The sequence below is a fragment of the Mesocricetus auratus genome, unplaced genomic scaffold (genome assembly GCF_017639785.1).
Source record: "Mesocricetus auratus isolate SY011 unplaced genomic scaffold, BCM_Maur_2.0 Super-Scaffold_100004, whole genome shotgun sequence".
NCBI lineage: Eukaryota > Metazoa > Chordata > Mammalia > Rodentia > Cricetidae > Mesocricetus > Mesocricetus auratus.
In genome coordinates this window covers 86,690,782-86,707,440 of record NW_024429189.1, presented here as the reverse complement: position 1 = coordinate 86,707,440, position 16,659 = coordinate 86,690,782, and the positions used below count along the sequence as shown (strand labels likewise).

The window sequence follows — 16,659 nt, the reverse complement described above, 5'->3', positions numbered from 1 at the left end:
TGTTTACCAATTATAAATTTTAATTTAGGCTATAGTTTAATACATGTTGCTTCATAGCCAAGTAGTCAACTGAGGTGGCCTTAGAGGAAGAGCCACCATGTCTGTATGGCTATGCCAACATTAGCAATGCTGTTCTTTCAATTTATCTGCAAGGATGACAAGCTTCCTTTGGCACTTATATAGCAATACCTATTTCAAAATCAAACAAACAAACAAAATAAATGTATTACTAACTCTGGTTTGCTTGTATATTTGCTCCCCTTACTCCCATTTTTCAAAGGGGTAAAAAATTTAATCCACAAGCCTCTTCATTTTTCCTAGAAGATCGTTCTTCCCTGGGTACTTCCTCATCTGCCCTAGGGCCCATATTCCATCCCCAGCCAGAATCCTAGGTTGATACTAACAGTTTGGGCTTTTGCTACAGTATATATCCATGGGACGCTGAGCACTGCCTGGTATTTAACATATGTGAATGTCATCATTCTATATTCATCTTTTTTAATTTTTTTTGAGAGGAGAGTAACTCTGTAACCCAAGCTGACCTCATATTTGCAGCAATCTTCCTGCCTCCACTTCTCACGTGATGGGATCTTGCATATAAGTCACCACGTCCGACATTACTCATGTCTTTGAAACCAATTTCTACCCAACGCTAACTTGTTTATGAAGAGTAGGGTTTTTCTTTTTAAGATTTATTTATTTTTGCTTTATATGTATGAATGGTTGCTTATATGTAAGTCTGTGCAACATTGTATATGCAGTGCCCATGGAAGCCAGAAGATGATGTCAGATCTCCTAGAACTGGAGTTACAGGCAGTTATTATTATGTGCCATGTGTATGCGAGGAACCAAGCTCAGATCCTCTGGAAGAGCAGCCAGTGCTCTTTATCACTGAACCATCTCTCCAGCAGCCACCCCCAAGGGTGTTTTGTTGTGTTGTTGTTGCGTGTTTGTTTGTAGAGACACACCTGTGCTGACAGGTTTTATTCTTCTGGTGTTTTGTTATCTGAATAAACCAAGCTTGATTTTTTTAAAAGTATTTGCAGTAAGCAAGGTAAAATGTTAAAATTATATGGTGCTACCTCAGCTCTCATTGCATTCTTCTCTAGATTTGACATGAGTTTGAAATTATTGGAAATAGGAAGGCAGCTGGAGAGATGACTGCTCAGCTGCAGTGGGCTAGATGGAGACTGTGGCCCTGCAGCTGAGCAGCCTGGGAGTAAAATAACCTTTGGGCACTGGCCTCCTTGTGTGCCTCCCCTGGGAACTTGCTTCCTTGGGGGAGATGGCTAAAAGTCTTGACCTCAGGAAGAGTGTTTACTTAACTGCTTGATTTGGAACAGATTGGTAGGTGGCCAAACACACTCAGTGGAATTTGTTGTGGCCCTGTTCATTTTAAAAAAGAAATTGGCAAATGACCATATTCTGTGTGACAGATTTTTAAAATACTTTTTAAACACACTTAGGCTATAAATAATCATCATGATAAATATCAATCACAACTTTTCCCAGACAACTCTATAAACTTGGGCTAAAACCAATTTCTACATTCCCATGCTTGCTGGACACCCTGGAACCTGCAGGTGGCCTCTGGGCTCTCTTCCTTCTTCATCTCAGATGTTTTCTGAAAAGTAAGACTAGTCCAAAGAGCAAACTTTTAGCCCATGGCCTTCAGTGTCAGGACTGGAGGTCAGTTCTGCCACCAATCCAAAGACCTATGCTGGGCGAAGTCAAAACCATGAGTACCAAGTAAATCTGCCAACATGTAGTGCTTCATCAAACTGACCAGAGACCCCTTCTGATCCTTTCTGTGGAAGGGTGCCAGATCCCCAGTGTTAACTACATGCATCTAGCCTAAGGGACCTCATGTGAAATGGTTTTCAGGTCATAGGCTCTGCTGCCTCAGATTCAGTGCTCTTCTTTACTGGAGCTCTCCCACAGCCAAGTCCCCCAAAGTGTTCAGCACACTAACACCCTTCTCTCCACCCAGGGTATGACTTCTGCCAGGTCCTACAGTGGTTTGCTGAGAGGGTTGACAGGATCATCCTACTCTTTGATGCTCACAAATTGGACATCTCAGATGAGTTCTCAGAGGCGATCAAGGCATTCCGAGGCCAGGATGACAAAATCCGAGTGGTATTGAACAAGGCTGACCAAGTGGACACACAGCAGCTGATGCGAGTCTATGGGGCCCTCATGTGGTCTCTGGGCAAGGTTATCAACACACCCGAGGTACTTCGAGTCTACATTGGTTCATTTTGGGCACAGCCTCTGCAGAACACAGACAACCGCCGGCTCTTCGAGGCTGAGGCACAGGACCTCTTCAGAGACATCCAGAGCCTGCCCCAGAAGGCTGCAGTGCGCAAACTCAACGACCTCATCAAACGAGCAAGACTGGCCAAAGTAAGCATTAGATGACAGGGTGGGTACTAGAGCTGGTATTGGATTGTACTGCTATCTCTGTGTAGTAGGCAGTTCCGTCCCAGAAGGTTCAGGGGGAGGAAATGTGATTGGCACACACCTTTAATCCCAGCACTTAGGCAGCAGAGGCAGGTGGATCTTTGTGAGTTTAAAGGCCAGCCTGGTCTTCATAGGCATTGCAGGCCGGCCAAGGCTACATAGTAAGACCTTGTCAAAAAAAAATAGTCACCATAATCTTGCTGCACCATTAATCCCAACATTCAGGAGATAGAGGCAGGTGAATCTCTTTGGGTTTGAGCCTAGCCAGGGCTACACGGGCTGATCTACACCCACTGGAGTCAACTCCTCTTCCCTTGATCTTCTGGTGTCAAAAAAAGAAGGGGGAAAGTAGTCTCCTGCATCCTGACTTTCCGTCTGTCCTGGGTGCGCAGCCTTCTATGCTTCATTTATTAGACACAGATAAGGCATGCCTGGGCCAGAGCTAAAGGGCCCATCTGGTGGAGGAGGGAGGCTCAGAGCACCCTTATTGTAGAGTGAAGAACGGTGCTGATGAAGGAAGGCTCGGGGCACCCTTATTATAGAGTGAAGAACGGTACTGATGAAGAAATGGGTACTTACCCATGGGGCACTCAGGATGGTGCCTCGTACTGCCTCACTTCTCCTCAGCAGCTGTCTGCATGCTGCAGCTAAAGGTGCATGCGCCTGTGTCTGAAGAGACCTGCCCCTGGCTGCCTGTGCCCCATACACACAGTACCACAACCTCTGATTCCCTTTCTTATAGCAGGGTATACATACACTTTCCTCCTGGTGACACTAAGCTAACTTGAACCCAAAGGGTGCTATGTGAGTCACCACTTTCTACCCTTTCTTCCTGGTATAAACTACTTCCTCTCAGAGCTCAAAGCCACTTTGTTCCACTCCTGCAAGGCAGTTGCTCTAACTAGTTTGTGAACTACTTACCTGCAGTTCTCCTGAAAGGCCCACTACCCTGGGCCTAATGTGTGGTCAGTTGCAGAAAGTCTGTCTGGTTTTGCCTGTTCAGTGACCCTTTGGCACATAGTATTTCTCTTTTCTAGCTGTTATAAATGAATTTAATTTCATGGTATATAAAAGTCTAAATTTGTTTTGTCGTTGTTGTTGTTTGTTTTGTTTTTGAAAAGGGTTTCTCTGTGTGACTCTGACTGTCCTGGAACTTGCGCTTTAGACCAGGCTGGCCTCGAACTCAGAGATTCACTGCCTCTGCCTACCTAGTGCTGGAATTAAAGGCATATGCCACCGCATATGGCTAACCTAAATTATTTTCTAACCAAAGCTGGTAGCTCCTGTAGACTTTGCAAATTTCATGGGATTTAATGTCTATGAACATTTTAAATTTGCCGGTCACTGCTGAGGGACCAGTGACTGAAGAAGATACAGCTATATTCCAGTCATAGAAAAAAAAGGTGTGGGGAGGGGGGAGATGGAATGAGAATAAATATGAATAGAGAGCTGGAGAGAGAGTGAATATGAATATGAATATGAATATGAATAGAGAGCTGGCTGGAAATGCCTAGCATCACAGCCTGTAATGCACCCTGCCATTCCTGAGCACTGGCCCTTGGAGCAGCCCAGCATGGCCTAGGTTAGTGAGACACAAAATGCCTGTGTTCTGACTCTGAATAATGAAAACCCTTGTGTAGATGTGGGGGGGCAGAAGGTCAAATTTGCTGAGCTTACTTATAGGAAAAGAAATAGCATATTCTTTTCTTCCTAAAATAGTATCTGGCTTGTTCCTTCTTCACAGAGAAAAATGTTTGAGGCACATCTGCTTCTATCACCAGCTCCCCAGGGCCATTTGCACGTGGTATGTTGCAATACCAGCTTAGCACTAGGACAGGAAGCTGCCTGGGTTGGATAAGAAGCAGAACTGAACACAATGGCCTTGGCCCCTAACGTGGCACATGCTAAGTGGGTGCTCTGTGGAGCTGTACCCCGAGTTCTCCAGCTGCAGTTTGATGTTCCACTCTAGAGCCTTGCCATTTATTGTTCTTAAAGAAGCAAGGAGCAGGCTGGGGTGTAGCTTAGTTAGTAGGGTGCTTGCCTAGCACACACAGAGCCTTAGTCTTGATCCCAGCACTGCACAAATCAGCTATGGTGTACATACCTGCAGTCCCATCGGGACAGAAGACTCAGAAGCTCCAGGCCATCCTCAGCTACATAGTAAGCTTGAGGTTAGCCTGGGCTATGTGGGGTCCTGTCCAAAAAAACACAAACAAAAATAAAGTAGGGAAGGGGTAGGCAAAAAAAAAAACACTTTATATTTCCTTATAATGCTTTTGTTTGAGTATGGTCATCTTTCTCTTGGCCTAGTTTTCTTTTGCAGTGAAAAATGCTTGCTTGATCATGTCAGTTACTTAACAGGTAGACATCCTTATCCTTATTTCATACATGAAAGCCTGACATTCAGAAAGGCAGTATAACTTCCTGGAACTGATTCACAGCCTGGGAATATTACAAAATATACATCCCAAGCCCAGGTAGTCTGCTTGGTCCAGGAAGTCTTGATTTATATTCAGTATAAACAGAATCTGCAATATCTCCTTACTTTACATGCTTACACTATATATCAGTCTGTAATTCTACTTATTTTAGTAAATTCTCTATCCAAGAAAACCTACGAGGGACATTTTAGAATATGTGATAGATAAGTTTTCAGGTATCACCTAAGAGATATGAGATCTGAGTCCTCTGATGGGATAATGGTACAGAATTCATGGCCCACCTAGGGAAAGCAAATGTATCCTCGTTTTTTAAAAATGCTCATAGCAGTTTCATTTAGAATAGCCAAAATGTGGAAACAACCCAGTGGCCCGTATATGTAATGGGATGGTACTTAGTAATGGAGAAGAATGAATATTGTTATGCATAACTACATCTGAACAATAGCCTTCTCGGCAGCAAGTGCCATCTTTCCAGCCTTCTCAGGGGGACATCAGCCCATCCCTACCCTTTACTCCCCGCCCCAGATTTGAAATCTTACTAAGATCTCCAACAGGTACAGTGCCCATTTCCCATGCTGCTGAGTCATGCAATGATCAGTTTTAAGTTCACACCTAAAAGTACCCAATCAAAATAGTGAAAGCACACACCTGTAATCCTAGCATTTGGGAGACTGAGATGGGGAGATCACAAGCTTAAAGCCACTGGGACTATATAATGAGAGAGCAAGACACCAAGGACTGAGGGTATACTTCAGTGGTAGTGTGCTCAAGAGCCTGGCTTCTGTCCCCAGCCAGGGGAGTTGACGGGGCGGGGGGGGGGGGCACACAAGTCTACACAGAGTACTAAGCGGGGCAAAGACTAGTTAGATAGCATGTATAAGTGTCCTGGGCTGCTTTACCATAAGCTGAATAATATAAATAAATTCTCTCATAGTCTGCAAACCACAAGTCCAAAGTCGAGGTGTTAGATCCACACATCCTCTGAAGGCTTCAAGTACCCCATGTTCCTCTCTTGGCTTCCTTGGAGCTCTGTGACCTGTGTTTTTATTTTAATCACTCTCACAGTAATACAAGATTTTAATTTACAAACAAAAGGCTGGAAATTGGGTAATTTTGCTGTCTTTTTTATTTGTGTGTTTTCAAAGCTACCTTCTAAGGAGCATGAAGCCTTCATGTGCTCTGGGTTAGCCTCCTTGCCTCCTCACCTTTTATCAGAGGGAGGCAGCCTGCCAGAAATCTGTTTGCTCTGAGACGCCAGTCAGAGCTCACGGCACAACTCTTCAGAGTAAGAACTATTTTAGGAAAGCCCACATCCGAGTTTGGGAAATAGAATTTAGTTTTATTCTTCCATAAGCCTTCTTTATGAATAGATGAACAAATATCAAAAGTGAGGCAGGTGTGCTATTAGACCCCATTCTGCACAAGGCTAGGAAAGGCCCCCACTCTTGTGGAGAGCGCCACTCAATAAGAAAATAAAGCAACTTTTGAGGAAGGAGTGGTGGAAAATGAGAGAGAAGAGCTTCAGGGTCACAAGAGTTCTGTGGAATTTAGTTTGCTTTCCAAAGACGCATTTTCCTCTTCGTCACATGTGATATGCGTGGCCTGGCTTTCCTGTTTGCAGTGTCAAATTCCTTTTTTGAGAAGTTAGGCATCTTGTAGCTCATCAGGCAGACACAGGCTGAAGAGTGTGAGAATCACTGTGCAGTGTGCGATGATGAGCCCTTTAATGCTTATCCACTGCAAGGCATAAAAATAGCTCCGTCCCTGCCTGGGCTTTGTGGATGTCAGTGCCCACGCCTATATATGGAAACCTGTCTCTCTGAAGGCTGGCCTCAGATGCCTTAAAGGCACCCTTAAGTCCTTTTTGAGACTGTTAGAATCACACGTGGTTGTGGTACCAGCTTTGATCTGGACAGAATAACAAACTCTTGTTCAGTAGGATTTGGCTGCTTCTCTCAGTCTCACATTTTTTTCACCTATGAGTTTGAGTCTTGGGTTTATTATTCAATTTTTTTTCCATCAGGGACAGATGGGAGATAGGTTTTACTCAGTAGCCCAGACTAACCTGGAACACTGTGTAGCCCAGGCTGGCCTCAACCCATGGCAGTCCTCTTGTCTCAGCTTTCTGAGGACCGAGATTACAGACATGAGTTAACCATGCCCAGCATTAACTGAAAAACATTATTACCATAAACCCACAAACAGCAGTCTCAGTCTGAACAGAGGTATTTCAGACAGTTTATTGGCACCACATGGTGTGGCATAGTGCAAACTAACACATTGTATGTTCAGAACCAAAGCTGTTAAGAAGTCACACAGGACCACAGGGGCAAGTGAGAAACACCTCAGATTCACCACAAGCCTGATTTTGAGCTAATAGTTTTTATAACCCTAGATTCAGTTAACCACCTTTAGAGAAGCTATTCCTAATCAATAGCCATATAGCTCAGATGGTGTCTATACACTGCATGTGCTTACATTACTGTTCAGATTCTCTGGACCCACCCAGAGGCGCTCAGCCAAGTGTATCTGCTCACTCTCTCCAATTTCTTTCTTCCTTAAGCTTCTATTGAAATCTATTATCTTTAGTAACATTTTCCAGTCTACATAACTGTGCTATTTTTTAAATAATTGTTCTGTTTTCCATCCTTTCCTATTCTGGCTGTTTATTTGGCTTCTGAATTACTCTGTAGATTTGAAGTTCTCAAAAGAAAACTTTTGTGATGAACACAACTTACTGACCTAAGTTAGAAGTAATTGGAAGAATGGAAAAGCTGGGGATAGAGTGTGACAGGCCAGACAGGACAGGATAGTACCCTCCTCAGGGGTTTGGAAGCTTTCCACTCATGTATCTGGGTTTCCTCCCCAGAGAGAGCTTTTCATCCAGCCTGGTCCCATGCAACTGGTCTCATACAAAAATCACTTAGTGCCACTGGTGAAGATCTCAGCATTGTGCCCTTTGAGGTATGCCCAGTGATCATTCTTACTTCATTGTTCACTGGTCACCATCCCTGAATAGATAAGCTTCAGTCAACCTCCAGTTTCACTTCCTGGTGCTCTCAGGCCACAGGTGAAGCTGTGTCTGCATCTGGCTAGTCACAGTAGAGATCTTCCCTGCTCGGGGTCTGTTCACTTCCTGCCCAGACAGTAGAATCACCACTCAGAGGCTGCAGTCAGTTGCCCTTTTCTTGGGAATAGACTTGAAGACACAATGCCCAGGAACATTCTCTGAAACTCACCCCACCTAGTTCTCAGCCAGGTATCACACAGGTCACCATTACTCTGACCTCTCTGGCCCTGGAGAGCCATCATTAGTGCAAGCATTAGATTCGCAGAGCCTCACTTCAAACCCTCCAGTGGCTCCTGATGCCTGCTAAGTAAGATCTGGATGCAGCCCACCTCTCCCACCTCCAGACCATGTGCGTGATGCAGCCCCAAATACACACCCAGCCTGTTAGCACCCTCTCTGGATCTTCTCACTGCATCTCCCGCCTTTCTCCACAAGGCCCAACTCAGATGTTACTTCTTCCTTTGCCCGGTCACCCCATATCCTTAATCTGTCTTTCTGTGCCCTCCCCCTTACCAGCCTTTGGTGTTGTGGTTCTTCTCTGTGCTCACCATCACTGTGTGGTCTCAGCATATCTGGTCCCTCTGGCCCTTCCTCAAGTCCAGCTCTCAGTTTACCTGGTTCAGGCCAGCTCCCCGGAGCTCTGGAAGTACATTCTAGTTCCCCTTAGGCTGTCTGGCTCCTGGATCTTCACCTTCTCTTGTGGTTGAGAACCAGAGTTCTGCATGGGAATGGGTCTCATTTATCTCTTCTTGCAAGTAGTGTGGTATGTGCTCACCTGACATGTCCTCCTCAGGTACATGCCTACATCATCAGCTACCTGAAGAAGGAAATGCCGAATGTATTTGGAAAAGAAAATAAGAAGCGAGAACTTATCTTCAGGCTTCCAGAAATCTATGTTCAGCTGCAGCGAGAATATCAGATTTCTGCGGGGGACTTCCCTGAAGTCAAGGCCATGCAGGTACTGGGAGTCCCGTTATAGTGTCACGAGGAAGTTGGGGAACTACAATTCCTTGCCACAATCCCTAGCTGGTCACAGGAAATATAAGAAAGTTGCACAGTTTAATGAAGGAGAATGCAATAAAGTCATCTTCTTAATGGTAACCCATGATGATGGATGGCCTCCTATGACTAAAGCAGACATTGTTTGCCTTCCAAAATGTCTTTTTAAAGGGAAGACAATTAGACAAAGAGCAGTGAAACTCACATGAGAAAGACAGACAGCCTGACCTTATAGATGAGCCTCAGAGTTGTCTTTGAGATTGAGGTGACTCCTGATTTTCAGAATCCCAGAACCTGAAGGGAATTATAGCTGGGCTTGTCTTTGAAGGTCACTTTGGATAGCTCCTGCAGCCATACAGTGAGGGCATATGCTTAGGCAGGATCTCTGCTGACCATTAAACTGGGACTCTGGACACAGCTGTACTTGCTGTATTCAGCAAGAGTTCTTCTGAAAGACTAGTATTGGTGGCCTCCAACCTGATTTTGGAACCTCTCTTAAACCCCCTTTAGCTCTGGGCAGTTCCAGGCAAGCCATAATGGGGCTGCATTCAGCTGCTTTGGCCCAACCAGTGTCCAGTGTCCACTGCACCACAGTGATGGAGTGTCCTTCTGAGCAAGGTCACGATCTTCTTGTCTAGTGTAGTACACATCTGCACAGGGCCACAGTCCTCTCTATAAAGCAGATGACTTGAGCTCAGGTACCTACAGCTACCAGCTGTATAGCCGCATAAAGAGGTAGCCTTGTCATCTCTGCCTGCTTGTCACATCTAGTGGGTCCCTGAGCATATCTACAAGATCTGCAAGGAGGGTGATTCTGCAGTTGCAGAGTGGGAGCTCGTTGGGTCCTGTGGGTCGCCCGCCTATGTGGGGGTGTCATAGTCACTGTCCTATGGGAATATGAACCCTCATGGCCATAAGAAGCTGAATTCTAGAGTTGTATGCGAATCACCTTTCAAATTTGGTCTCAATTTTTCAAAAACTGGATAGACTAAACATAGCCACAGAGAATGGCTAAAGTGAGAGTATGGCTAAGGTTGGGCCTCAGAGAGACAGGAGGAAGGGAGTGGACAAAATAGAGGTGAGGTCAGCTTTAATAAATGAAACACTGACATGGCCATGCTGGGTGGGGGAGGGGGCGTTAGACTCATTGTTCTGGTGGCAACTCGTTATGCCTGGGGTCAAGGTGGGTGCTTCTGGTATGATCTGGTCATGGGATCTAGCCAAGTTATTTGTTTCTTTGTTTAATTTATTCTCTCATACAGTACATCCTGACTGCGGCTTCCCTTTCCTCCCCTCCTCCCAACCTCCACCAACCCCACCTGCTGCTCCTCCATTTCCCTTCAGAAAAGAGCAGGCCTCCCAGAGACATCAACCAAACATGGCATAACAAGATGCAGTGAGAGGAGGGACAAGGCGACCCAGTAGGAGGAAATTTGTTTTATGACAAATACAGAGATAACCTTTGTTTCCTTCTGGTCACAAGATAACTAACTTGAGGACTTGTGGTTAGTTGTCTCCCAGAGACTACTTTTTTTTTTCAAGACAGGGTTTATCTTTGTTGCCTTGGCTATCCTGGAACTCTTTCTCTCTGTAGACCAGGCTGGCCCTGAACTCACAGAGATCCACCCGACTCTGTCTCATGAGTGCTGGGATTAAAGGTATGCACCACCACTGCCCAGCTGAGACTTTTTCTTTTATACTCAGGTTATGCCCTGCATCCCATGGCTCAACTACAGGACAGCTGCTTCCTTATACCTTTCACAAGGGAACTTAGATCTTGGCTTAAATGAAAACCATGAATAAGTACCCACCATGTGTCATGGCTCTACATATATGCACTCTTTAGCTGTTGTTACGATGCCCACACCACATAGTGACTCTCTGAAACCCTGAAGCTCCGCTGAGCCCCTCTGAGCCCCCACATGGCCTGTAGGTGAGCCCCCATAACGGAGCAGATTCCGGAATGATAGTTATCTGTGAAAATCATCTGAACCCATCTGGGTCAGAGGATACCCAGGCCTCTCAGAGCTGGGGCAAGGAATAGTCTTGGGGAAGGAGTCAGGGAAACCAGAGTCTCAGGAGCAGCCCATTTAGCAGGAGTCCAGGTCAGTGGAAGCCTATTCTAAGAGTCCCCATGGCCAGTACCCACATTTAGTATCTTCAGTGAGCCCAAGTGCCTTGGGACAGAACAAGGAGCCCCAACATGAAAGATGTCATGTTCATATGTGCTCATTTAGTCATTCATCCAGGAAAATGTTAATTACTGTGGCCAAGCATTGTCCTAGTCCCTGGAATACATCAGTGGGGCAGCCATTTAAGATAAGAGGAAGAATAATTTAGTCTTTGCTCTGGTGACACACCCTTGCTGCAACATGAATGCTGTGGGTTTCAGTGTAATTAGTGACTTCATGTCTGTGATTCATTGTGTCTTTGTACTCCAGAGTCCAGTACCCATGCCATGATCACTCTACTTCCTCTTCATCTAGAACAGTGGTTCTCAACATTCCTAATGCTGGGACCCTTTAATACCCTTCCTCATGTTGTGGTGACCCACCATAAAATTATTTTGTTGCTACCTCATAACTGTAATTTTGCTACTGTTATGAATTGTAATGTAAATATCTGATATGCGGGATATCTGATATGCAGCCCCCAGAGGGTTTGCAACCCACAGGTTGAGAACTGCTGATCTAGAATGCAGTAGGTGCTCAATAAATACATGCTGAGCATGCGCCTTTCCCTGAGACTGTTGAGATCTACTGTCCTCAGCAACAGGCATTCAGTTAACACTGAACATGGGTCAGAGGTAGAGGCTATAGCTGGGAAATAACAGTCACGAACTGAGCATATTGAGGGTCATGAGGAGGGTTCACAGCAGCTGGCCTTAGGTCTGTGTTCTCCCTCTCAAGAATTCTCTGATCAAAAGAGTCTCACGTCTGTTACAGTGAGCCAAGTGCGTGTTTCTGTGTCTGTCCTGTATCCTGTTCCAAGGGACGCTGGCCTATTGTGCAAAGACTGTCCTGCAGCTTGAGAACACTAGAAACACTATATTGTTATTTGCTCATTCAGTTGTCTTGAAGAATTTGACAGACGTGTGGGTGAGTTATCATGTTTTAACAGCAGAGGGCGACAGAGCCATCCCCATCTGCTTGTCCCTACCACACGTTTGAAAACTGCTCTGGTGAACTTTGGTAGTAACTGGACAAGGATAACCCAGCTTGAGACTAGGCTGGGAAACGACTCCAGCCCCAGGATCCTGGGCCCAGTGGTACAGTTGTTGATCTTACTAAATTCTGACTGCATGGCTATCCCAGTAATAGGAGATTGCTGTTTTAGACCTGCTCTGCAGGAGAGCAGTAGCTTGTCCTCCACACCCCTGCTCAGGTCTGTAAGGACCACAGGGACCAGAGTTTATTCCCTGTGTGCTTTCTGGACAGACATAGCCTCTGCTTTCTAGTCATCCCTGCAAAATTGTAGCCATCGGCCCTTTGTTTCTTCATATGTCTGCCATCAGAGTCCCTGGCCTCTGCAGAGTAGTAGACAGTTTGGGTAGATATAGTCCCTACGGGTCTGTTTGCCAGACACAGGACCCAGTGTGCTCAGGGCTCAGACGCATTCCTGAGGGATGGGGTAGGTGTTCTGCACCCAAGGGAATTCAGACATCTTACCCAGTAGCATTGGAATTTTTATGTAGGAGGGCCTACATCCTTCCTCCTCAACTGGCCCCTTTTGTCCCCTCAGCTGACTGTGACACTGTCAGCAGAAGTCCTGAATGTTGGTAGCACTGTCTGGTGCTGAGGGTGGAGGTGGCTCTAATCACCAGTGAGGATGCAGGACCCAGAAGCCAGACTCATTTCAGAAAACCAGACTGCCCGACTAAAGCGCTCAACCAGGTGCAGACTACCAGGTTTCAGCATAGCAGGCTAGATGGCATAATGCTGGCTGCCTGCAAGTATGTTGGGAGGTCTATTCTGAAGACATGATAGGCAGTCATATTTTGGCTCTGTCCCCTCTGCAGTCTGAGTGTTGGGGCTCCCCTTCCAAATAAGAACACAGAATCCTGTCCTGCCACACACCCTGAAAATCACAACTTTTGTTCTCTGTTAGACACTGCTTCCATTTCTATCTACAAAATGACTAAGTAATTCAGTGTTATGTAGCTATTAGATATTAGATTAGCCATGTGTGGTAGCACACATCAATAATCCCAACACTCAAAAGGTAGAGGCAGTAGGACCTAGAGCCATGAAATTCATTTTTATTTTTATTTAGAGTATATGTATGCGTATATATCTATGTGGGTGTGAGTGTAGTTATCCACAGAGGTCAGAAAAGGATATTAGCTCCCATAAAGCTGGAACTACAGGTGGTTGTGAGCCACACAACTTGGGTGCTGGGAACTGATTGGGGTCTTCTGCTATCTAGCCCCCACCCTGAATTCCATTTGTTTGTTTGTTTGTTGCCCTTTGAGACAAAGTTCCACTGTGTAGCCCTACTGGCCTAGAACTCACAGAGGCACATACACTTGTGTCTCTTCCAGAGTGCTGGGTTAAAGGTGTTCCCGATATGCCTGCATCCACACTCCCACCCTGTATGAGCTCTCCTTGAATTCTTGACCCTCCTGCCGCCACCTCCCGAGTTGTGGCCTTAGAGGCACACGGTATGCCTGGTTTAAATATTTATTTTTAATCTCTACTTTTTTCCTCACATTTTTTCAGTGAAAGAATGTATTGGTCCATGCCAATCCCCCCCCCCACCTTAATAGCCTGTCACACTGTTTCTGTCCAGAATAGCCAAGATTGCCTTCTTTCTGGGATCTCTCTGTCTCATCTCGAGGAAACTACGTAAATGAGTAGCCTGTCTTATCTCCACACCCTCTCATCCAGAGTTGCCTATACATAAATACCCACATGAAAAACTGCAGTGAGGGCTGAGAATATAAAGCTTGATGACTGATCACTTGCCTAATGTGTAATAGGCCCCAAGTTTAATTCCCAACGACACTCATAGACAAAAATAAAACAAAAAACCAGCAACTCTGCCACTGACTAGAGAAATGTGCACACATTAGAACGAGTGTTTGGGTCCTACATGCCTGTAACCCCACCTCTGAAGGACCGGAAACTGAAAGGTCACTGAGGCTTGTTCCTACGCATGAAATACAAGTCAAGGTTCAGAGAAAGACCCTGCCTCAAAAGTATCAGCCGAGAGTGATAGAGGGCCTGACAACTGCCCCTAGCTTCTTTGTGTGCACAGACATGCACCTCCTCTCTCTCTCTCTCTCTCTCTCTCTCTCTCTCTCTCTCTCTCTCTCTCTCTCTCTCTCTCTCTCTCTCTCTCTCTCTCTCTCTCTCTCACACACACACACACACACACACACACACATGCATACACACTCTGAATGCTTCTGCATTTGCTAGGAAAAAAATGTGGAAGACCATTTTACATTAGGTTCTTTGAGTCTGCTGATGTTAAGACCTAGGCAACTCTTCCTGATCAAGGCCAGAGAAAGCTCAATTCTAGTCCCATCTGTTACATTAGTAAATAAACGAGCTCCTTCCTGGGTATCCAAGGAACTCAGAATCCCGAGTTCATACGTGCTTGCAGGAAACAGCCTTCTTTAACCTCAGACACCTGGTGTGACATCCCTTCTGCCTTCTAATTACTCGATTCTCCCTTTCTACTGACTTTTTATAGTTCATGTTATCCTTTTTGCACAAGTTTTTTTTTAAAGTAAATGAACACTGCACAACTGGTGTCTTTTTCCTCCAGTGTGACCAAGGCTCCTTTAAAGCAGAGCCCGTCCCTGGGGCCAGGAGAGCATCTGATGCATAGCAAACGATAGTGATAAGTGATAAGGGCTGGATACAGGATGGCTGCATGAAGGATGGGTAAATGGTGGATAGGTGGATGGATACAAATATGGATGTGTAAATAAGCAAAGACAAACTAGGTAGAAAGGACTCTCTCTTTATCACTACCCATAAAGCCTCTGTGATCCTCCTCCCGGGCAGGAGGCTCCACCCTGGAAGGCCAGTGGCAAAGTTCCTCAACCCTCTCTAGAGCCTTTGCTCTGCTGACAGGCCACTTCTCCCAAGAGACCTATTGTGACCCGGCTTATGGTGCTCAATCCTAGGTTTCAGCTTGTGCTTATTTGTGCACTCTTTTAAATTAGCTGACTAGTCTACAGCTGCAAGATTCCCACAGCCCTGACAGGGGCCTCCTGAGAAAGCCTCAATGCAGTAGACTGTGCCTGTGTGGGGAATCTCTGAAGGTTTCTGGTTCTGTAGCCTTCTAAGCTCATTCTTAAAGAGATTAAAGTCAAGGAGCATGTTTATGTGCCCCAGACTACATGAGTGTTATTTTCAAATAATCCAAAAACAAAGTTCTTTTCATCAAGAGCCAGGGGAATTGAGACAGAGTGTTACTGTGTAGACCAGGCTAGCCTCAATCTTGCAGCAACTCTACAATCTTTACCTTCTGAGTGCTGGGATTATAGGTGTGTGATACCACACACAATCAGCTACAAAGTTCTCAAATAATAGGATTTCCCCCCTAAATATAACCTTTGAGGGTTCTTTTTTTTCAAACTTTAATGATTTTTATTTTAACTCTTTACAAATACATCCCAACTGTGGTCTCCCCTCCTTCCCTTCTCTCAACTCTCCCTACCCATATCTACTGCTCCTCCATTTCTTTTCAGAGCAGGTCTCTCAGTGATCACAACCAATTTTGGCATAACAAGATGCAATGGTCCAGGGAGTGGTGGCACATGCCTTTAACCCCAATACTCGGGAGGCAGAAGCAGGTTGATCTCTGAGTTCGAGGCTATCCTGGTCTATAGAGCAAAGTCCAGGACAGTGAGGGCTACACAGAGAAACCTGTCTCAAAAACAAAAAACAAAAACAACCAAACAAAACAACAACAACAACAAAAAAAAACAAGATGCAATGAGAACAGGCATATACCCTCTTATCAAGGCTGGGCTTGGCAACCCAGTAGAAGGAATGGGTCCCATGAGCAGGCAAAAGAGTCAGAGACATCCTCCTATCCCACTGTTAGGAGTTCCACAAACACCCCAAGCTAAAGAACCACAACATATACGCAGAAGACCTGATGTAGACCCTTGAAGGCTCCATGGTTACCACATTGGTCTCTGTGGGCCCCTATAGGCCTGCTTAGTTGATTCTGTGGACCGTGCTCTCCTGATGTCCTCAACCTCTCTGACTCATACAATCCCTCCTCCTCTTCTGCCGAATTTCCTGAGGCCCACTTAATGTTTGGCAGTGGGTCTCTGCATCTGCTCCCATCAGCTGCTGGAAGAAGTCTCTCTGATGACGATTGGGATAGGCATCAATCCAATGAGTATAGTGGAATATCATTAGGAATCATTTCCTTGATTTTTTGTCATGTTTGGTTCTACTCTAGATCTCTGAGCCACCTAGCTTCTCGATCTCATCTAGGCAGTGTCAGGTGTGGGATCCCTCTTGTCCCTGAGCTTTTTAGCAAAGCATAGCAAAGAGTTAGCAGATGTGGACTCTAGTCTTAACTCCATCTGGATAGTCCATGTGATTGTAAAACAAGTTTATAATGTTGTCCTTTTTCACTCCCTGGATTGTTGTGAAAGTAGCTGAAGTGTGTAGAAGAACCAATTCTCTAGGGCATTAGGGCAAGTTGGGGACTGTAACT

At 45.4% G+C, this 16,659-nt stretch overlaps 1 protein-coding gene across 1 annotated transcript in view; it reads left to right on the top strand.

The window, feature by feature from the left end:
• Positions 1 to 16,659, top strand: part of Ehd4 (EH domain containing 4) — a 67,539-nt gene that overhangs the window by 48,418 nt on the left and 2,462 nt on the right. Inside the window, exons 4-5 of the mRNA XM_005064702.4 lie at positions 1,991 to 2,403; positions 8,765 to 8,929. Of these exons, the coding sequence (XP_005064759.1) occupies positions 1,991 to 2,403; positions 8,765 to 8,929 (578 nt within the window). The remainder of the gene's footprint in view (positions 1 to 1,990; positions 2,404 to 8,764; positions 8,930 to 16,659) is intronic.